At 39.9% G+C, this 24158-nt stretch overlaps 1 protein-coding gene across 1 annotated transcript in view; it reads left to right on the forward strand.

Moving 5' to 3' along the window:
- The first annotated feature begins 4865 nt into the window (after positions 1 to 4865).
- Positions 4866 to 24158, forward strand: part of BUB1B (BUB1 mitotic checkpoint serine/threonine kinase B) — a 62559-nt gene continuing 43266 nt past the window's right edge. The window contains exons 1-5 of the mRNA XM_025389882.1: positions 4866 to 5112; positions 8988 to 9131; positions 13982 to 14041; positions 14457 to 14601; positions 19499 to 19695. Coding sequence (XP_025245667.1) covers positions 5078 to 5112; positions 8988 to 9131; positions 13982 to 14041; positions 14457 to 14601; positions 19499 to 19695 — 581 coding nt within the window. The 5' untranslated portion in view covers positions 4866 to 5077. The remainder of the gene's footprint in view (positions 5113 to 8987; positions 9132 to 13981; positions 14042 to 14456; positions 14602 to 19498; positions 19696 to 24158) is intronic.

A 24158-nucleotide genomic window follows, 5' to 3' on the forward strand; every position in this document is an offset into this window, starting at 1 on the left:
TGCTGGGATTCCAGGTGCGAGTCACCGTGCCTAGCCCTTGTTTCTTAACAGCCCTGCCATATGACTGCTTCTATTCTGAGTTTGTGGTCACTTCTGACCTTTTGGTTCTTTTTTGCCAGATGCAGAACAGTTGATACCTGGTATCTCTCCATTTATTGCATATATCAGTGTGGAAATTCTCGGTTAGGCAATTTCCAATGTTTTCAGAAGACCATGAAAAGTCGGGTACTTCTACCTAAAAGCAGAAGCATAGTCCAGAAAGGAGTTTTCATGGAACTGAAGAGAGAAACTCAGCTCCTTGGAGAGTTCCCTAGAACCCTGTCAGCAACAGCTACTGTGAGATGCAACTGGGCAGCAGCCAGCAGCCCCCAGCCTTGGGCCAAGGCATCTTTTCACCTTTCATCTCCCTTCCTCCTGGCAACACAAATTGGTTTGGCTTATTGTGCCCCCTTCTCATTGGTTCTTCCACCTCAAGACACCTAATCATGGGTAAATTGAAGATGCAGCTGCTGTTCTGATGGGCAGATCTGTTAACCGCTAAGGTAAAAGAACAGCATGCTTTCCCAGATGTGGCATATTTCTAGCCCTGAACACCACCCCTCTCCTTCAATTCTGTCCCCCTTGACCCTCCTCCCACCCCAGATAGTCCCTCCTTCCCTCTGTGGTTATGCAGTAAACAAGCAGTCAGCCCAAGAGTTCCCTGGAGACCCAGAGATCTTCATCTTTGGAGTGTTTGGCCTGCTAAAGCTGAATTTTGTATTATCTATGAAGGCAAGGCAAAGTTGGGGAAATCAGGCTTCACACAATTAAGAACACAGACATGTCCACAAGCCCAGGCAACAGATCATAGACTTTTGGACAACTAAATCCATCTAAAAACCACTGATGAAGGTAGGGTTGGCTTTGATGTAAAGTAAATACATAAAATTGAGGAGCTTCCTAGAACAGTCCCATAATGCTACTAGTTGCCACTGTGCCTGAAATTCCACCATTAAGATTTATTCCTGGCCAGGCGTGATAACTTACTCCTATAGTCCCAGCACTTTGGGAGGCCAAGGCAGGCAGATCATTTGAGCCCAGAAGTTCAAGATGAGCCTGTGCAACATAGTGAAACTCCATCTCTACAAAAAATACAAAAATTAGCTGGGCATGGTGGCACACACTTGTAGTCCCAGCCACTCAGGAGGCTGAGGTGGGAGGATCTCTTGAGCCTGGAAGGTAGAGGCTGCAGAGCCAAGATTGCAGCACTGCACTCTAGCCCAAGTGGCAGAGTGAGACCTTGTCTTGAAAAAAAAAGAAAAAAAGAAAAGAGAAAAATAAAAAGATGTATTTCTTCATAAATTTTCTTCTCCTGGAGCCTCCTGTTAAAATACAAGGAGCCCTGGAGGAGCAATATATTGAGTAGCACGTCCCAAAATCTGTTCTGAAAGGAGTGTGGAAAGGTTTCTTTATGGTCAAGTAAGTTTAGAGATGCAAACATATTTTAATACCCCCTGTGGTAGGCGGAATAACAGCCCTCAAATATGTCTATGTCCTAATGCACAGAACCTGTGAAGATGTTACTTTATGTGGCAAAAGGGATCCGGCAGATGTGATTAAGGTTCAAGACCTTAAGATGGAAAGTTTAGCTTGGATCATCCAGGTGAGCCCAATTTCATCACACGAGCAGAGAAACGTTCCTGACTGTGCTCAGAGAAAGAGATGTGGCAATGGAAACCAGGTGAGAGAGATACTCTATTTCTAGCCTTGAAGATGGAGGAAGGCAACCATGAGTTAAGGAGTGCCAGTATATGCCTCTAGAAACTGGAAAAAAACGAAACAAATTCTCCCAAAGAGCCTTCTGATAGATACCCGGCCCGGCCAATATTTTATTTAGCACAATGAGACCCACGTCAAATTTCTGACCTATCAAACTGTAAGATAATAATAAATGTGTATTGTTTTAAGCTGTTAAGTTTGCAGTAATGCGTTACAGTATCATTAGGAAACAAACACACCCCCATCCTTGGAGATTCAGGTGCACTTTGGCATATTAAGGGCTCCACGAAACTTCTCATTTAACCCAGCACTTTAGAGACTTAATTGAACACCAAACTCTTAATCCACCGTAACATGTATTAGCATCTTAGAACATGATGTGAAAAATACTGCATCTCAGCATTAACTATTTTTAACACCTGAGTGTGATTTAGTTCCAATGTTTTCAATGTGATAAGTGAAAGAATGGGACACAGGACAGGTAAGTTTTGATGGCCCAGCATGGAGGTCTAAAGAGGCGAGGCCGGGGTTGGAAAACTCATGGGAGAGCGGTGAATGGATAGGTGGGCACATGCTATGAACTTTGGCTGCTACACAACTTGTGTTGTTGTGCTCAATAGTTTGTGCCAAGGCCTCCTTGCCCTTCAGGCTGCCCATCTTCTCCAGGACATTTCCCCTGACCTCACCCCAGGACTAGGTTGGAAGCCTCTCTCATATGCTTCCATGGCCTCCTGAGTTTATTTCTCTCCAGCTCAAATTGCCTGTTTTTGTCTCTCCTACTGGCCTGAAGTTTCTTTTCTTTTTTTTTTTTTGAGACAGAGTCTCACTCTGCCGCCCAGGCTGGAGTGCAGTGGCCGGATCTCAGCTCACTGGAAGCTCCGCCTCCCGGGTTCACGCCATTCTCCTGCCTCAGCCTCCCGAGTAGCTGGGACTACAGGCACCCGCCACCTCGCCCGGCTAGTTTTTTGTATTGTTTTAGTAGAGACGGGGTTTCACTGTGTTAGCCAGGATGGTCTCACTCTCCTGACCTCGTGATCTGCCCGTCTCAGCCTTCCAAAGTGCTGGGATTACAGGCTTGAGCCATGGCACCCGGCCTTGGCCTGAAGTTTCTAGAGGGCAAGTTCACTGTTCTCATCTTCTGTGTCCCATCCTGGTTCAGCACATTGGGGTGAGCCTTTGTCTCACCCTCATTAGACTATACATGTGTACGAGCTTAATCCTGACTTTCTTAGAATTGGCGGGTGCAGTTAAAGCCTATCCCCACCCAGGCCCTATGTTGGCTGCCAAGCTACAGTCCAGCCTAAGAACTCATTTTCCAAATTAAACCACAGAGCACCTCCTGTCATACATTTTGGAGTTTTGTTTTGTTTTGTTTTACCTACCTCCTTCTTTCTCCGTAGTGAAACAAGGGGTTTAGCCTGAATGAGTTCTACATTGTACCACAGTTTATGGGAAATCCGACTAGATTACAGGAAAGACTGAGATCAAAAGACCAAATGCTACATTTCCAAGATCGTTTGTAGGAAATAGTCAAAACTGAGAAGCCGTAGATATGAACAGGACACCCTGTTGAAAGGAAATGAAGTGCTAGGCCAGTACTGGCATAAGGTAAGAGATAAAATGAGCCAGTGAGAGAATCCCATGCACCGCATCTCACATGATCCAGGAAAGCTTCCTGGATGTGGAGGACTAGGATGTAAAGAGTAACCAAAATTTCCTATGAGGAATCACCCCTTCCCCTCTCTCAGTCCCAAGGTGAAACATAAGACTTGGTTCTGAACAATCAAAGCCCTGAAATCTACTATCCCCAGTGACTGTTTGGGAGGAAGGGGTTAAGCAGGGTGACTCCTAAGTCTGAATTTGAACCTGTAAGGATAAAGTCCTGAATCTGTTGCCCAATGGAGAATGACAATAAACCAACAACAAGAGTACAGGCGAGGTGGAGAGAGGCCCAGTCCACATGACTCCTGGGTTAAGCTTTATCTGAAGTCTTTTATATATAAAAGACAGTAAATTCCCTTTTCTGAGTAGGCCGGTTTAAGTTGGATTTCTATTTCTTTGGAATCAAGAGTCCTGATGATTCAGAGGAAAGAATGACTTACATAATGTGAACAAAGACAGAAAGCTGGGAACTAAGAAACAGGGAGTAGTGGACAGTATCCTCAGCACCTGCCTCTGGGAACTGCTGCTTCTCCGACCATCCCCACAGTCATAAAGGAGAAATCCCCTGTACCTGTGCTTTCTTAAACGACCCTGTTCCTGCCTCAAGGTGGCTAGTGCCTGTAATCGCAGCTACTGGGGAGGCTCAGGTGGGAGGATCACTTGACCCCGGGAATTGGAGGCTGGAGTGAGCCATGATCAGGCTACTGCACTCCAGCCTGGGCGACAGAGCAAGAAGAAGACCCTGTCTCTAAAACAAAACCAACCAAACAAAAAGACCCTACTCCCCTGGTCACATCTGATCTATCACAGTTTCTTCCTCAGAAAATTGAAATTGCGACGAACAGTTTAATGTCAGTCAAGGCTCGTCTCCTGAAGGGGAAAAGAGGTGAAACCTTGGGAACCATAGCATGGCTGTGTTTACTGCTTGTGGACTGAGCAGAAGAGAAAGCAAGACAATATCATCACTTTATAGATGAGGAAAGCTGACGGTCAGAGAGATTATATAGCTTGCCTAAAGTTGCACATTTGGTATGATTTTACAGAACTAGAATCCAGCTTTTTTGAATTCAAGGGTGGGGCAGGAAACAGCTAGGTCCGTGGCCTAAGAACCCTGCACGGGTGAGATTTGGGGCAGACGGCAGGGGTAGTCACTCTAGAAGAGTCAGGCCAAGCGCAAGCACTCAGAGACATCTCCCAGCACTCAAAACAGCAAAGAAATTCTGGTGCTTTAAGTGTTCCTCGCTCGGCTCAGAGACTCGCCTTCCAGCCACGACTCAAGACAGCACCTGCGGAGAATTTGTTTCGCCTAAGCCTGTTGTACTTCCGCGGCCATTGACTCCGGGAAACTACAATTCCCATTATGCACCGCGACTTCGCGGACTAAACCGGTATAAACTACAAGCCCCAGAATGCTTTGGGCGAGAGGCTAGCGCACGGAAGAGCGAAGGGGCGTGGCCACGTCGACCGCGCGGGACCGTTAAATTTGAAACTTGGCGGCTAGGGGTGCGGGCTTGAGGTGGCTGATTTGTAAGGGAGTCGAGTGCGTGCCGTGGTCGTTTCTGTAGCTCCGAGGGCAGGTTGCGGAAGAAAGCCCAGGCGGCCTGCGGCCCGGAGGAAAGACCTGCAGCAGGACGAGGACCTGAGCCAGGAATGCAGGATGGCGGCGGTGAAGAAGGAAGGGGGTGCTCTGAGGTAGATACGGGAGAAGAGCTGCTGGGGGCTGGGCCTGAGAGGACCCGAAGGTGCCTGGTAGGTAATAGAAGGTTCCGCTCGGAGTAGTCGAGGGGGAGATCGGCACTGTCAGAACAGGCCCCGCCGGAGCCTCCTTCCTTTTGGAGTCGAATGCCAGAGGTGGAGGGGAAAAGGCAGTGGACTGAGGGCACGTGCGAATCCTGCCTCATCCAGCTTCAAAGCGAAGAAGGCCGCGGGACCCCAGCGGAACAAAGACTTTGGAAGTTGTAATGTGGTCTTGTTTGTAACTCAGCTCAGCCACCTGCTAGTTGTTTGACCTTGGGCAAATCGTATGTATGGAAAACGCTGATGTTAATGCTGCCTTACGTGGTTCTGGGGGAATTCAAAGTATTTGTTAAGTAACTGCTTCCAAATAAGCCATCAACAAAAGGCAGGTGCTATGCTAATAGCACAGAGATCTAAAAAGCCTTTAGCCAATATCATAGACATCTAAATTATGCCAATAGCGTAGAGATCTAAAAAGCCTTTCTCTGCATGTTTGCGGCTTTTCCTTGTATTAAAAAAAAACTATATTGCAGTTCTAGGTTGGAAATGTGTATGTGTGTTCACCATGGTGCCCACAATACCTAGATAAGTGCTATGTCATGGGCTCTTTCATTCATGTAACGAGTATTTTTTTGGCTAAGCTCTGAATGCAGCAAATATACACACACCCAAATCTCAACCCTCATGAAGCTTAAATCCTGGGTTGGATGAAGGTGGGGGAGTCAGACAATAAGGAAACTGTTAGGTGGAGATGGTGGTCAGTATTAAAAAAAATAAAGCAAGTGTGGGTAGGGAATATTGGGAGTGGAGACTGGTGCAATTTTAGCTTGAACACTGGAGCCTCACTGAGATGTCATTTTGGTCAAGATTTGAAGGAATCTCAAAAGCTAGCGGTTCTATATCTGAGGGAAGTACAAAGGCTGAGGGTGAGAGCTGGGGAAGGAAGTTGCATCTGGCATGTCCAAGGCCATTGTCACTGGAGCAGAGTTAACTAGAAGAGTAAAAGGATATTACATAAAAATGGTGAAGATGCAGACATTGTAAGGACTTAGCTTTTACTCTAGTTGTAATCAAAAGTCACTGGAAGGTTTTGAGCAAAGGAAGGACATAATCTGACTTGGGTTTAAGTGGGGTCACTTTGGCTGTAGTGTTGAATACACTAAAGGCAGCAAAGGATGGAAGCAAGGGACACTAGTTAAGAGGTTGTTGAAATAATTCAGCCTGAAATAATTCAGCTCAAAAGTGAGTTGAGCCAGGTGGAAAACAGTGGAGATGATGAGAAGTGGCTGATTTCTGTATATATTTTGAGGGTAGAACCAGTAGGATTTGCTGACTGACTGAGGGGTATGAGAAGGGCATCAAAGTTGGCACTAAGATTTTTGGCTTGGGCAACTGAAGAATGGGATTGCCATTTATTTGAGAAAAAGGAAGACTGTGGGAGGAGCAGGTCTGGGAGGAAGTGGGGGCAGTCTTAGCTCAATTTGGGATATTTAACTGAGATAATGTAATCACTATTTTTAAGAGCAAGAGAAGAAAGTTCAGATGAATTCAACAAACATTCAGGGCATAATAGTGTTATATTTTGTATTAGATCGTGGGCATACAAAAATAAATGGCATAGCCTTTACCTTTACAGGGTTCACACAATGTAGAGCAGGTCCTGGTATAATGTCGTTTTGTTATAATGTTGATGAGAAAAAAAAATAATTCATTGCGGGGCTGCTGTGTATGTGAAGTTTGCATGTTTTCCACATGTCTGCATGGGTTTCCTTAGCTACTCCAGTTTCCTTCTACATCCCAAAGATGTACCTGTTAATAGGCGTGTCTAAATGATCCCAGTCTGAATGAGTGTGAATGTGAGTGCTCCCTGTGATGGAATGGTATCCTGTCTAGGGTTGGTTCCTCACTGAGTTGCTGAGATGGGCTCTGGCCACCCTCGACCCCGAACTAGAATAAGTGAGTTGGAAAATGAATGAAGGAATGAATACAAATTATTGTAAAATAAAAATCTGTAAAGGCTGGGCGCAGTGGCTCACACCTATAATCCCAGCGCTTCAGGAGGCTGAGGCAACAGGATTGCTTGAGCTCAGCAGTTCAAGACCAGCCTGGACAACATAGTAAGACGTGTCTCTATTTAAAAAGTTTATAGAAAGTGTGTATGATAATCATACAAATGCATGACAATAAACAATGCCTTATGAAAGTGCCCAGCATGCCCACTATAATGTTACTGTTTGTTTTTGAACTTTGTGGTGGTAGGAGGTACTTCTTGAAATTTTCACCTCAAATGTTTATTCCTTGAGTTAACCCACCAACACTATGACTGCAGTCACTCACGGATTCACGAAAAATTGGGTAAATGATTATTTTTTGTTTTCATTAATTGTTCTTAAGTGTATGGATAGCTCACATTTATTTCAATGTTTAATATTAAAAGTGTTTCGAGTCTTTATTTAGAAGTTTGGTGATGTTTTTGTGACCAGAAATATGCCATAGGAACATAACTCTTGTTTATGTCGATCAGCCTGTGGTAAAATTGGTTTTGTTACATATCATTTTGATTAAAGTCATAGTTTCCAAGAAGCTGTCTCCAATGTTAAGTGAGAACTTATTGTAGTTAAAAAGATGTAACTGATTACAACTTGAATTATTAATCACAGTTAACTTTAAGTTTTCAGCGCTCATCTAGACTGAAGTCCCATATAACTTTCACTCTATTTCAAAGATTAGTTCCAATGTGTCTCTCTTTTTAAGTCCAGAGATGATGTCTCTTAGAAGTAGTCTTCTATCTAACAATTGCAAACCTCTGAAGTGCAGAATACATAATGGCAATTACCTCCAAAACGTTTTGGGGATTCTCTCAGTAGGCTTGATAGAATTGGGTGTGGGGATACAGGGGATTGTGACTAGTAAACTGTGTGTGTTTGCTTCTGCTTTTGGCTACCTATATGTACAGACTTCAGTTTTGAGTCATCATTGAAACATGGGACATTAGTCACACCCACACGTTGCTAATTTTAATTTTTTCTTTTTGAGACAGGGTCTTGCTCTGTTGCCCAGGCTGCAGTGCAGTGGTGTGATCATGGCTCACTGCAGCTTCGACCTCCTGAACCCAAGCAATGCTCCCACCTCAGTCTTCTAAGTAGCCGTGACCACAGGCATGTACCATCACGCCTGGCTAATTTTTCACTTTTTGTAGAGATGGAGGTCTTCCTATGTTGCCCAGGGTGGTCTTGAACTCCTGGGCTCAAGCACTCCTCCTGCCTCAGCCTCCCAAAGTGATAGGATTATAAGCATGAGCTACCATGTCCGGCACTAATTTTAAATTAAACTAGATGATGCATTCAGTGGTAGGCATAGAATTACTTATTGCCTTTTTGTCTACTTTGCCAAATTTATAACACTTTTGTTCTCTTCTTTTCTTTCTGCATTAAGCCCTATTCATTTTTCTTTTCTTTAAAGAAAGAGGTGGGGTCTCGCTATGTTACCCAAGCTGGTATCAAACTCCTGGCTCAAGAAATCCTCCCACTTTGGCCTCACAAAGTGGTGGGATTACAGGTGTGAGCCACCACACATGGCAATGCCCTATTCTTATAGTGCTGTCTACAATATCCTTGCCAAGTTGTCTTCCATTGGGCAATACTGTAGCCATAAACTTGAAAAACAGCTAACAAGCTTAGGCGTATAATAATAATAATAATAATACTGTGTCAGTCCACTATATTCAACCCAAGACCATGAATAATCACCTATCGGAAGACATTTACAATAATCTAGTGCTATAATAGTCAATGTTGGTATGAGATTTACATTTGTTTCCTTCTTCACAGTGAAGCCATGTCCCTGGAGGGAGATGAATGGGAACTGAGTAAAGAAAATGTACAACCTTTAAGGCAAGGGCGGATCATGTCCACACTTCAGGGAGCATTGGCACAAGAATCTGCCTGTAACAATACTCTTCAGCAGCAGAAACGGTGTGTAGAATGGCTGAGTCTCAACCTGTCATCATTCATCCCAAATGTTGTAGATAACGTGGGTGTGGATCCGTGAGGGATGGCATAATGAGTACTCTTCAAAAATTGGTAGTATGAAAATCTGTTCTCTATCTGCCTTCATATCACATGACAGCCATCTGAAGATATCCTCAAGTATAATTAAGAACAAAGGCTATAGGATTTCATTTCATTGTGGTGCAGCCAAACTCTTTTTATTAATAGAAATGCAATTTATACAGGGGACAGTGATAAACATAGTAAAGCAAGTATTACATTGCAATGCTTCCCAAAAGTATTATGTTAGGAAGTTATTTTTGAGAGTATGACCAAAAAAAATAGTGGTCTCCAAAGACATGTAAACCTCAGAACAATTGAATTTATACTAGAAAGTTCTCAATAATGATTTAACAAACTCTGGATAAATAAAAGCTGAAAAATACTCTTACGTTATTCAAATGGACCTGTGGATCTTGTTCTCCTTTAATACATGTTTTGATAAATATGCTTTTTTAAAAAAAAGGTAAATCAAAATATCAGTTTCTACCTTGAATCTCTGACAAAAAGAAATACTGCCATTACAGGCAAATTATCATAATTTGGGATTATAATGTAATGACTATTCTTATTAATCTCTTTGGATTTTTTTTTTTTTTTTTTAAATATGACAGGGTCTCCCTCTATCACCCAGGTTGGAGTACAGTGGCCTGATCTCAGCTCACTGCAACCTCTGCCTCCCGGGTTCAAGTGATTCTCCCACCTCAGCCTCCCAAATAGCTGGGATTACAGGCATGCACCGCCACGCCCGGGTAATTTTTGTATTTTTAGTAGAGATGGAGCCTTGCCATGTTGGCTGTGCTGGTCTTGAACTCCTGAGCTCAAGCAATCCACCCACCTTGGCATCCCAAAGTGCTAGGATTACAGGCGTGAGCCACCACACCCAGCCTCATTCATCATATTTTTTCATGTTACATGCATCAGTAGATTACTGTTTTTATTGCTGAATAGGATTTCATTTATTTATTCACCAGTTGATGAATATTTAGATTCTTCCAGTTTTGTGCTTTATGAATAATGTTGCTATGGACATTCTTGTACAAGGCTTTTTGTAGACATAATTTTCTTTTTTTTTTTTTTTTTTTTTTTCAGAGATGGAGTCTCAAACTGTTGCCCAGGCTGGAGTGCAGTGGCATAATCTTGGCTCACTGGAAGCTCCACCGCTTGGGTTCATGCCGGTCTCCTGCCTCAGCCTCCCTGGTAGCTAGGACTACAGGTGCCTGCTACCACGCCTGGCTAATTTATTCTATTTTTTAGTAGAAACGGGATTTCACCGTGTTAGCCAGGGTGGTCTCCATCTCCTGACCTTGTGATCCGCCCGCCTCAGCCTCCCAAAAGTGCTGGGATTACAGGCGTGAGCCACCACGCCTGGCAGTAGACATAATTTTCATTTCCCTTGGAATGGAATTGTTGAACCATAGAATAGATGTATGTTTAACTGTTGAAGAAACTGGTTTACCAAAGTGGTTGTAAGATTTTACATTCCTACCAGCAACTCGTGAGAGTTCATTTGTGCCAAATCCACTCCAGTATTTGGCGTTGTCAATCTTTTTCATTTTAGCCATTCTAGTTTTGTGGAGTTGTGTCTCATTACTTTGCATTTCCCTGGTGACTAATAATGGTGAACGTTTTTTCACATGCTTTTTGGCCTTTTGTATATCTTCTTTTGTGGTGTATCTGTTTAGATATTTTGCCCAGTTTTCAAATTGTGTTGCAGGGGTTCTTTATTTACTTTTCTCAGGAGCATAGATTCAAGTTTTCCCTGATACAAGTTTCAGGAACATAGTTCAAGATTCCCTGAATCTATGCTCCCCAGTAGGGGTTCTTTAGTCTCTGTAGTCTCCGTATTAGTCTTTTATCAAATATGTGTTGCAAATATTTTTTTCCCTCACCCATGGCTGTTTATTTTCTGGGTGTTTTTTTTTTTAACTGCTAAGTTTTAAATTTTGATGAAGTTCAATTAATTAGTGTTTTCCTTTTATGGTTAGTACTTTTTGTGTCCTCTTCAGGAGACTTTTGCCTACCCCAAAGTTGCAAAAATACTCTCTTATGTTCTCTTTTACTAGTTTCATTATTTCAGCTTTTTTTTGAGATGATGTTTTGCTCTTGTTGCCCAGGCTGGAGCATAATGGCATGCTCTCAGCTCACTGTAACCTCCGCCTCCCGGGTTCAAGCGATTCTCCTGCCTCAGCCTCCCGAGTAGCTGGGATTACAGGCGCACACCACCATGCCTGGCTAATTTTTTGTATTTTTAGTAGAGACAGGGTTTCACTATGGCCAGGCTGGTCTGGAACTTCTGACCTCAGGTGATCCACTGGCCTCGGCCTCCCAGAGTGCTAGGATTACAGGCGTGAGTCACTGCGCCCGGCCAAGCATTGTTTTGGCTTTTACGTTTAGGTGTATGATTTATCTTAATCTTAAATTTATCCTTATATATGGTGTGGGGTTGGAGTAAAAAAGTTTTTTTCCCCCCATATGGGTTATCTTTCTAGTTGTTCTGCCGCCATTTGTTAGATTTTTTTTCCTTTCCTCATTGAATTGCATTGGGGCCCTTTTCAAAAATCATTTGACCACATATGTGTGAGTTATTTCTGGACTCTATATGCTGTTCTATTGATCAAATTGTTTATCCTTTCACCAATAATACACTGTCTTGATTAGTTTTACATAGCAAGTCCAGCAGAGTGAGTTCTACAGCTTTTGTTGTTTTTCAGAATTGCTTTAGTTATTCTTGGTCCTTTGCCTTTGCAAACAACTTTTGAAATCATCTTGGCAATTTCTAGAAAAGAGCATACTGAAAAGGAGAAAAAAAAGGCTGGGCGTGGTGGCTTACGCCTGTAATCCCAGCACTTTAGGAGGCCGAGGCGGGCGGATCACCTGAGGTGAGGAGTTTGAGACCAGCCTGACCAACATGGAGAAACCCTATCTCTACTAGAAATACAAAATTAGCCGGGCATGGTGGCACATACCTGTAATCCCAGCTACTTGGGAGGCTGAGACAGGAGAATCGCTTGAACCCAGGAGGCAGAGGTTGTGGTGAGCCGAGATCGCGCCGTTGCACTCCAGCCTGGGCAACAAGAGCGAAATTCTGTCTCAAAAAAAAAAAAAAGAGAGAAAAAAGAAAAGAACCTCCTGGGATTTTGATTACGTTGGTTTGAATCTACAGATCAATTGATAAGATTGCTGATTTTTATCAGTAACATCTTAGATTTTATTTTTTCACCATTTCTGCAGATAATCTCATTATTTCACACTTTAATTGCCATATTAGCCTCATAATTGTGGTCCCTTCTTCTTATGCCTGGCTATCCTTATAAAGTTCTTGATTAATCTTTTTGAAATCTTATATTTAAGATGCCCTCCAATAGTGGCTGGAGTAGATGGAATCCAAAGTCTTTAAATTTACATTTAAAGCATATGCTTCCTACTTCTCCAGGGGTCTCTGTTTGTTCTCGGTACTGACTTTGTTATAGCTTAGGGTCCACTCACCTTCCTTTGGATGAACTCTTCCACCTTCGTAATTTTATTCAATATTAGTTTCCCTCTGTCTTGAAAAAACTGTTTTTCTTTCAAATTCTGTGGTTCCTTCAGAGTCTCACCTTCTGAGGCTGCTTCTGTGATACCTCCTTTTGACTTCTTAAAGCCTTTACTATCCATTCTTGGCAACTATAATTTCGTATACCGCTTTGTATTACTAGTTCATTTTTCATTTGTGTACTTTGTTTTTCTTATTAGAGTATAGATTCCCATGTGACAGGAACTAATTTATTATTTTTAGATCAAACATAACTTCTTATCCAATTTTTATTAATCATTTATCCAAATTATGGCTTATTACCTAATTCTTCCCCTCTATTCTAACTGGTCAGTCTTAACTTGGTCTTAGCCCTCCCTGCCTTTGCCAGCATTTTATAGTCATATGTTACCCTTTCTTTGAGGTATTCTCCAAATTATCTATGGTATTATTCTTCTCTGACTAATGTTACCCATGGAATTTTTTTCTGAACTTTAAAATTCTTATTTATATATTTGTTCATGTGTGTAAACCCTTTACATTTAAGACTGGTCAACCTAATAAAAAAGTACTATTATTATCCCCATTTTACAAATAAAGAAACTGAAAACAGAGTTTTAAGTAGCTTGTCCATGTTACTCAGCTTGTGATTGGTGGAGCTGAATTTGAATCTAGGTTGTCTTGTTCCAGAGTTTTTAACTGCTGTGTGATATTAATACTACTTTTCTGTATGTTGTCTTGAAATTTATTTCTCTAATTTCTATATATTTTCTCTCTCTTCTTATGTTAAGTAGAATCTTATTTCTATTCTTTTTTTTTTTTTTTTTTTTGAAACATAATCTCGCTCTGTTGCTCAGGCTGAAGTGCAGTGCTGCGATCTCTGCTCACTGTAACCTCTACTTCTGGGTTGAAGCGCTCCTCCCACCTCAGCTTCCCGAATATCTGGGATTACAGGTGCTTGGCACCACGCCCAGCTAATTTTTGTATTTTTAGTAGAGACGGGGTTTCACCATGTTGCCCAGGCTGGTCTCAAACTCCTGACCTCAGGTGATCCACCCCCCCTTGGCCTCCCAAAGTGTTGGGATTACGGGCATTCGCCACCATGGCTGGCCTTTTTCTATTATTTAACAAACCCATAAACTCTAGTGCAATAATTTAGATCAATATGACCTACTTATTACATGAATAAAAATGGAAGTGATACTTGTTCATTGGCTGTTGTCACTATTGCATATGCTAACTTTTTCTGTTTAAATTTCAGGGCATTTGAATCTGAAATTCGATTTTACACTGGACATGACCCTCTGGATGTTTGGGATAGGTGGGTCTTTTTATTTCACAAGGACAATAGAAACATTAACAGATAAGTCCTTATGGCCATGTTTCTCAAATTAGGGTATATGGAGTGTGTGTCAGAGTAGACAGTGGTGTCCTGGGGGCACAGAGATCCAGACTAATCATAATATATTTTCCTGAAGTGTTTAAGATTCAGGAAATTTCGAGTTTATGATGTACGCCTTTGAACTACACCCTTGTATCCCTATCCTCAGTTTTTCCCAGAAGCATGTATTAGAGATACTTTGGAGAAGTTTGAGGGATACAGGCTTAGGGTATGTCATTGAGGACCTCAAAAGAAACATGCTTTACTTCTGCTTAAATCCAGAATGGGTCTTGGAGCAGGAACAAAAGTATCTGTTCAGTTTAAAATGTGTTCTTATCTTTTTCTTCCCATTTAGGTATATCAGCTGGACAGAGCAGAACTATCCTCAAGGTGGGAAGGAGAGTAATATGTCAACGTTATTAGAAAGAGCTGTAGAAGCACTACAAGGAGAAAAACGATATTATAGTGATCCTCGATTTCTCAATCTCTGGCTTAAATTAGTAAGTCTTTCTCAAGTGTCATCTGAGTTTTAAACTAAGGGAAAGTAAAACCTGAGCCATTTTGAACCATTTAGTAGATTGGAAACATTTAATAAATATGCAATACTTCTTAAATTGGTTCTACTTAAAGGTGGACTTAAATATAGTATAATAAGGTATTTTCGCCCTTTTAAGATTGATCGCAAAGTCTGTAGATCTCTCAATGAGTATGGATTATTAATTTACTTTATTTTTTGAAACAGGGTCTCACTCTGTCACCCAGGCTGGAGTGCAGTGGCTCTATCATGGCTCACTGCAGACTAAACCTCCCGGGCTCAAGCAATCCTCTCACCTCAGCCTCCTGAGTAGCTGGGACTACAGGTGCTATGCCATTACATCCAGCTAATTTTTTAATTTTTAGTAGAGATGACGTCTCTCTCTGTTGCCCAGGCTGGTCTCGAACTCATGAGCTCAAGCCATCCTCCCACCTTGGCCTCCTCCCAAAGTGCTGGAATTATTTGACCTCCCAAAGTGCTGGGCCTCCCAAAGTCCTGGGTGTAGGCATAAGCCAACACCCCTAGCCCAGATTACTTACTTATTTATTCTAAACATAACTGGGTGTAGTGGTTCATGTCTCTGGTCCCAACATTTTGGGAGGCTGAGGTGGGCTGATTGCTTGAGTCCAGGAGTTCAAGACTAGTCAGGGCAACATGGTGAAACCCCATCTCTACAATAAGTACAAAAATTAGCCAGGTGTGGTGGCACAGCACCTGTAGTCCCAGCTCCTCAGGAGGCTGAGGTGGGAGGGTCACTTGAGCCCGGGAAGTCCAGACTACAATGAGCTGAGATTGCACCACTGTACACCAGCCCAGGTGACAGAGCAAGATCCTGTCTCAAAAAAACAAAAACCAAAGCAGAAAAACATAATTGGGCCATTCAACTGTACTGGATGGGAAGGTGCAGGAACTAACATTTGGCAGCAGTGTGGTTGTTTGGGGAAAAACTTCCCTCTGTGATTCTGGTATCCCTTTTACCCCTTTATGAAAGTCATCAACATAAAGAAGTGATATTTTAGTTTTTTATTGGTCTTTGGACTTTTTTCACCTAGTGTATTGCTACAGCCAAAAATGTCTGCCTCAGCTGGGCATGGTGGCTCATGCCTGTAATCCCAGCACTACTTTGTACTGTCTCACTTGACATGTAGGAAAAGCATATTTTTCATTTAAAAAGTGACCACGGTTTCTTAGACATTAATATTACTGCTTTTATTCTAAAATAGAAAAAAAAATAAACATTTGGAATTATTTACAACCACTGCAATATGATGAAATATTGACATTAAAACTGATAAGATTTCTTTCTAAAACAAATCTGTCGACATTAAAAGTGATAAGATTTCTTACTAAAATAAAGTAAGAAATAAATTTCTTACTAAAGTAAGTCTTGAGGAGGAGTATTTTAAACTTCCAATACAGTTGACCCTGTCCATAATGGAACACACACATACACACAATAAAACTGGCCCCTTTGCCACAGATTATTATCCTACCTCTAAAAAAAAAAAAGACAAGGAACAACTTAGAAGAAACAGTTGCTAAATTTAAACAGCTAAACTGTTTATTTATTAGTTTTGTGTTTTTTTGTTTTTTTGTTTTTCTTAACATATGGGGTGTCAATCTATCATCCAGGCTATAGTGCAGAGGCAGGATCATAGCTCACTGCAGCCTCCCACTCCTGGCCTCAAACGATCCTCCCACCTCAGCCTCCCAAAGGGCTAAGACTACAGGTATAAGCCACCATACCTACCTCCACATAAACTACTAATAACTCAGGGCACATTTATCAAGAATTCTTACAAATCAATAGGGAAAACAAGCCAGTATCATAAAAAGCATAATCTAGATCAGTGCTACTGAAAGAAGGGTTTGCATACTGTGTGAGATAAGTACAAAAATTGAAAGTGAGCTTTAGAAACTTTGGTAACAATTTGATGTTGCCGGGACATCCAAACACATCATCATTCTTTGAGTAACTTCTGTTTTTATTGTATTTTATATCAGTCCATAATGGAACACACACATACACACAATAAAACTGGCCCCTTTGCCACAGATTATTTGAGAAGCACTGGTATAGACAACTATCAAATTCAAATGATCAGCACTAGAATGATCAGCAATAATCTGAACTTTGTATATGGCTAACTTGGTACATATTAAACTATTGCTTTTTCTTTGTGGTTCTGGTCAAGAGGAGTAACAGATTAATTCTTCACACTACTTTCTTTTGCTTTGCAGAAGGATTTCTCCAGTGAGTTATTTTATGTGACTCCTACAGTCTAGCTAAGGAAAAAATTGTTTCTGGAAAGCATCTGGTATTTTTATTTAAAGGTATAAAATTATTTTAGTTTGGCAATTTAAGGGTTACCAAAAAAAAGGTTTATTTAACTTTTAGATCTATTAATCTAACCATATAGTCCTTTTATTTATGTTATTTCTTAAGTGATCTCATTCAGCACTCTGAATAACCTGATCTTTACTGGCTGTCTCATGCACAAGAACACCAGAACCATTCAGAAAGCTCTCAAAGTAGTGAAATCACTGTTAAACTATATTTATGTAGTGACAGATATCAAAGATTGGATCTTATGCTGGTAGCACATTCAGAATTATAACTTTTCTTGAAACACCACCACATATGAGAAAACATCGCTAATTTAAATAAGCAAGAAAAATCCGTTTACTGAATTACTGCAAAATTAAACTATAAAATACTAATCATTTTTGTTAAAGATATAAATAAAACATTTCATTTATTTAAGCATTTGTTGTACTAGACCATGATTAAGGGCTAGCATATAATAGATAGCAATGTCTTCTGACTTTGTAGAGCTTAGTTTATCTGAAAGACAAATGTGAAGCCATTAATTGTAACTGTAACAAAAAGAAAATTACGAGTTCTGTAGGAACACATACAAGAAGGACTTAATCTAGGCTAGACAATTAGGAACAGATAAATAGGAGACATTTAGTAAAGTAACAAATGGTAGCTTCTCTAGTAGTAAAAGAACTCCTAACTAGAACATTGAAATGCTATTTTTGGCCAGGAGCGGTGGCTCCTGCCTGTAATCCCAGCACTTTGGGAGGCTGAGGTGGATAGATCACGAGGTCAAGAGATAGAGACCATCCCGGCAACATGGTGAAAACCCGTCTCTACTAAAAATACAAAAATAAGCCCGGCGTGGTGGCGCGTGCCTGTAGTCCCAGCTACTTGGGAGGCTGAGGCAGGAGAACCACTTGAACCCAGGAGGCGGAAGTAGCAGTGAGCCAAGATTGCGCTGCTGCACTCCAGCCTGGCGACAGAGCGAGACTCCGTCTCGAAAAGAAAAAAAAGAAATGCTATTTTTATGTAAAATTAGGAATTGTTTTTAATAGCTTCTAATGCTGATTAGAGTCTGGTGGAATGAGTATTTTTGCGAATTATTAAATTTTAGCATTAACAATTTTTACAACCATCTCAGAAAGCAATTTGTTACCTTTTAACATAGTTCTAGGAATTTCTCTTAATGGAATAATGTAAAATGTGAAAGGTTGTATGCATGAAGTTATTTATTTTAGAATTATTTATAATTGGGCAAAAATTAGAAGTTGTTTAAATATCCAGAAGTAGATGAACAGTTAAATTATGGAAGCTCTATTAGATGAAACATGATGCGTTCGTTTAAAAATAATAGTGAAAAGAATTCGAGGCTGCAGTGAACTATGATTGCGCCACTGCAGTCCAGCCTGGGCAGCAGAGCAAGACCTTGTCTCTAGAAATAAAAATAAAAATAAAAAATAATGGTTAAGTGTAAGCAGGCAGCATGGAAAAGTGAATGATGCAGTATGATAGTGGAATAAAAGCAAATTTTATTATGATCAAAACTTTATAAGATAATATATAACCTTTTATCCTTAAGGAAAAAAAGACTGAAAAAATTTATCAAAATGTTTATGATGTCAGGTTTTTAGTGATATTTTCCTCCCTCTTGCTAATAGAGTTATCTACATTGTATATGGTCTCATAATGTCCCTTCTAAAACACAGATTTGACTATGTCATTCCTTTGCTTATCGCTCACCCACCCTTAACACATATAACAATTACTATTAGGCAGATTCAAAATTGATTAGCTTGACATTCAAGGCCTATCACAGCCTTTTTCTCCAGACTGCTACCTTACCTGGACCCCTGCATAACTTTTAATTTTCTGTATCTTTGCTTATGCTATTTTCTGTATCTTTGCTTATGCTATTTTCTGTGGCTGAAATACCCTTCCCTTCCCAGTTTCCACCTGATGAAAGTCCATTTCTCCTTCAGGGCTAAGCTCAAATGTTAACCCCTTCATCCCTGCTTTTTTTTCTTTTCTTTAGAGACAGGGTCTCACTCTGTCACCTAGGCTAGAGTGCAGTGGCACTGTCATAGTTCACTGCAGCCTCAAACTCTGGGACTCAAGTGATTCTCCTGCCTCAGCCTCCTGGGTAGCTGGGACTACAGGCACCTTCCACCATGCCCAGCTAAATTTTTAAATTTTGTTGTAGGGTCTTGTTATGTTGCCCAGGCTTGTCTCAAACTCCGAACCTCAAGCGATCCTCCTACTCCTACCTCGGCTTCCCAAAGTGCTGTAATTACAGGCGTAAGCCACTGCACCTGGCTTATTACTCCTTCTTGAAGCCTTTACTCTCCAACTCTTCTTCTTACAAATCTCTCAATTTTGTCTCTTTTTTAGGTCCTCCCAGTGTATGGTCCTTATCACATTGTAATAATGGATTTTTTTTCAATACAGGAATTGCATGTAGTATCTCCAGTGATTGTTTGGCATCTAATAGGCATTCAATATGTGAATAGAAATTAGTTAACTGTTAACACTTTTGTTACAGGGGCGTTTATGCAATGAGCCTTTGGATATGTACAGTTACTTGCACAACCAAGGGATTGGTGTTTCACTTGCTCAGTTCTATATCTCATGGGCAGAAGAATATGAAGCTAGAGAAAACTTTAGGAAAGCAGATGCGATATTTCAGGAAGGGATTCAACAGAAGGCTGAACCACTAGAAAGACTACAGTCCCAGCACCGGTAAACTTTCTTTGGAGTTTGTCTTAACTCTTTAAAAATAATAGAAATAAATTATCTCTTTTTTGCGTCTGAATAAAGTGCTTTCTGGTGGATTGGCATGTTAAGTTTACTTAGTTACTATTCAATTTTTTTAAAGATATATTTAAAAAATTTTATTTATCATAGAGTAAAATCCACTCTTTGGTATACAGTACTATAAGTAAAAAGACTTGTAATCATCAACACTACCAAGATACAGAATAATTTCACACTCCCTAAAAGAATTCCCTTTGTAGTGAACATCACACACCGGGGCCTGTCGTGGGGTGGGGGGAGGAGGGGAGGGATAGCATTAGGAGATATACCTAATGTAAATGACGATTTAATGGGTGCAGCACACCAACATGGCACATGTATACATATGTAACAAACCTGCATGTTGTGCACATATACCCTAGAACTTAAAGTATAATTAAAAAAAAAAAAAGAAGAAGAATTCCCTTTGTAGTTAGTGCCTTTGCTTAACCCAAACCCCTGGCAAACACTGATTTATTCTCCAGCCCTGTGGTTTTGCCTTTTCCAGAGTGCCATATAAATGGAGTCATATAATATACAGCCTTTTGAGTCTGGCTTCTTTGATTTAGCATAATGCATTTGAGTTGTAAAAGTTCTTTATAGATTGTAAATATAAGCCTTTGTCAGATATGTGATTTGAAAATATTTTCTCTTGGCTTAAGCCTGGTCTGTTCATTTTCTTAGCTGTCTTTTTTAGAACAGAAGTTTTTAATTTTAAAGAAGTCTAATTTACAAGATTTTCTTGTATGAATTGTGCTTTTGATGTGTCTAAGAATTTTTTATCTAGCCAAAGGTTGTCATAGAGATTTTCATCTTCAAGTTTTCATCTTCAAGTTTTATAATTTCACTTTTTACATTTAGATCGCTGATCCATTTTGAGTTAATTTTTGTAGAAGATAGAGGTTAAGTTTTTTTTTTTTAGCATTTTAATGTTCATTTGCTCCAATGCCATTTCTTGAGAAGACTAATCTTTCTCCATTGAATTGCCTTTATACCTTGATTTAAAAAAAATTAGTTGATCATATTTATGTAGGTTTATTTCTATTATTCTGTTTTTTCTACCGATGTCTGTGTCTATCCATTAGTGTTTACCATGCTATCTATACCCTTATAGTAAGTCTAGAAAGCAGATAAAATGAGTCCTCTAACTTTGTTCTTACATTTAACTCTGGTAGTTCATTTGACTTTCTATATAAGTTTTAGAATCAGCTTTCTGGGATTTTGATTAGGATTATACAGGAATATGGTATAATTCTCCATTTATTTAGGCCTTTTTTTTTTTAAGTAAACTTCGGTAGATTTTTGTCTTTCAAGGAATTGATCCATTCATCCAAGTTAATGAGTTTGTGGGTATAGACTTGTTCATAATATTCCCTTACTATGCTTTTAATGTCTGCAGGTTATGTAGTGATTCTCCCTCTTTCTCCTGATATTGGTAATTTGTGTCTTCTCAGTGTAGCTAAGATATCAATTTTATCGATTGTTTTAGAAAACCAGCTTTTGGGTTCATTGATTTTTTTTTTTTTTTTCCTCTTAATGATTTTCTGTTCTTAATTTTATTTCTGCACTTTATTTCTTTCCGTTTACTTTGGGTATAACTTGCTCTTCTTTTTGTAGTTTAAGGTGAAAGCCTAGATCACTGATTCTAGACCTTTCTCTTTTTCTAATATAAACATTTAATGCTCTAAATTCCCTTCTAAGCACTGCTTTAGTTGTATCCCACAAGTTGTGATATACTGTATTTTCATTTCAATTTAGTTCAAAATATTTTCTAACTTGTCTTGTGTCTTCCTTTTGACCCATAAGTTACTTAGAATGTATTACTTAAGTTAGTAAGTGTTTTTGGATTTTTCAGATATCTGTTATTGATATCTAGTTTAATTCCATAGTGGTCAGAGAACATAATGTATATGGTTTCAAGTCTTAAATTTGTTAAGATTTGTTTTATCACCCAGATTATGGTTTATCTTGTTGAATGTTTCATGTACACTTGAAAAATACGTGTATTCTGTTTTTTAGAGTGTAATATTCTGTAAATATAATTTAGGGCAAGTTGACTGGTAGTCTGTTCTGGTCTTCTGTATCATTGATAACTTTCTGTCTACTTGTTATATCAATTACTAAGAAGGGTTTTGAAGCCTCTTTGTGATTTTGTCTATTTCTTTTAGTCCCATCAATTTTGCTTAATATATTTTGAAGTTCTGTTGTTAGATGCATAAACATTTAGAATTGACCTCTGTATCATTATATAATGTCTCCCTTTATCCCTGATAATACTCCTTGTTCAGAAGTCTACCTGGTCTGATATTAGTACAGCTACCCCAGCTTCCTTTTTGTTTGTGTGATACATCTTTTCCCTTTCTTTACTTTAAAAAACAAAACAAAAAAGAAACAAAAAAAAAACAAAACACTTTTAGAGTTGTGTAATCATCATTACAATCTAATTTTAGAACATTTTTCACACCCTAAAATGAACCCCATGCCCAGTAGCAGTCACTCCCCATTCCTACTTACCTCGCTCCTAGGCAACCACTGCTCTGCTCTTCGTGTCTATGGATTTGCTTATTCTGGACATTTCAGTTAAACGGAATCCTACAATACATGGACATGGTCTTTTGTGATTGGCTTCTTTCACTTAGCATACTATTTCCTTTTTTTTTTTTTTCCAGGGAGGGGAGGGTGGAACGGGGATTTTCAGCATACTATTTTCAAGGTTCATCATAAATGAACATAGTTGCGACATGTATCAGTACTTTATTCCTGTTTATTGCCGAATGATATTCTATCATATGAATATTATTTATCCATTTTATTTATCCATTCATCAGTTAGTGAACCTTTAGGTTGTTTGCAACTTTTGACTATTACAAAATAGTACTGTGTGAACATTTGTGTAACAGGTTTTTGTGTCATTTTCTTTTTACCTTTTTGTTAAGCCAGTCGAATTTAGCAGTGGAGGGTTATATACCAACTTTAGTGACACTTACGTTAATTAACTTCTTTAACTTTTAACCTGTCTATGTCTTTATATTTTTTAAGTGGGTTTCTTATACACAGCAAATAGTTGGATCGTGTTTTTTCCGTGAACTCTAACAATATCTTTTTTGTTATGTTGAGACCATTCAATAGAATTTTTAATATTGTTGGGTTTAGGTCTACTATTTTATTATTTGTTCCATGTCTTTTGTTCCTCTTTGTCCTCTTTCCTACCTTCTTTTGGATTATCTGAATATTTTTTAGTATTTCATTTTAAATTGTATTATCGGCTTTTTGTCTATTACAACTTTTTATGTGGTTGCTATAAGGTATATAATATACCTAAACTTTCACATTCTACTTAGAGTTAATATTTTACCATTTAAAGTAAAATACAGAAGCTTTATAACCATAAAGGTTCCTTTATATTCCCTACTCTTTTGGTATACTTGCCATATGTATTGCATCTATATGCATTAAAAACCCCACCAGACAATATTTTGTTTTGCTTTCAAAAGCCATATATATATCTTAAATAACTTAGGAAAATAGTCTTTTGTGTTTACCCTTTTTTCTTGTTGTTGTTCTTTCTTCATTCCTGAAGCTCCAAGTTCCCTTCTAGTATCATTTCCCTTTAGTCTGAAGAACAACTTTTTTTTTTTTTTTTTTTTTTTTGAGACGGAGTCTCGCTCTGTCTCCCAGGCTGGAGTGCAGTGGCCAGATCTCAGCTCACTGCAAGCTCCGCCTCCCGGGTCCACGCCATTCTCCTGCCTCAGTCTCCCGAGTAGCTGGGACTACAGGCGCCCGCCACCTCGCCCAGCTAGGTTTTTTTTGTATTTTTTAGTAGAGACAGGGTTTCACCGTGTTAGCCAGGATGGTCTGGATCTCCTGACCTCGTGATCCACCCGTCTCGGCCTCCCAAAGTGCTGGGATTACAGGCTTGAGCCACCGCGCCCGGCCTGAAGAACTTTTTATAGCCATTTTCTTTCAGAGCAGGTCTGTTGTCAGTTCTCCTAGTTTTTCTTCATCTGAGAATGTCTTCATTTCATCTTCTTTCCTGAAAGATATTTTTACTGGATATAGTATTCTGGGTCCTCTTTTCTTTTCTTTTCTTTTCTTTTCTTTTCTTTTCTTTTCTTTTCTTTTCGAGATGGAGTCTCGCTCTGTCGCCCAGGCTGGAGTGCAATGGATGGCACGATTTCGATTCTCTGCAACCTCCACCTCCCAAGCTCAAGTGATTCTCTTGCCTCAGCCTCCCGAGTAGCTAAGTAGCTGGGACTATAGGCATGCACCACCACACCCGGCTGATTTTTGTATTTTTAGAAGATATGGGATTTCATCACATTGGCTGGGCTGGTCTCAAACTCCTGACCTCAAATGATCTGCCCACCTTGGCCTCCCAAAGTGCTGGGATTACAGGCATGAGCCACCAT

The sequence above is a fragment of the Theropithecus gelada genome, chromosome 7a (genome assembly GCF_003255815.1).
Source record: "Theropithecus gelada isolate Dixy chromosome 7a, Tgel_1.0, whole genome shotgun sequence".
Taxonomy (NCBI): domain Eukaryota; kingdom Metazoa; phylum Chordata; class Mammalia; order Primates; family Cercopithecidae; genus Theropithecus; species Theropithecus gelada.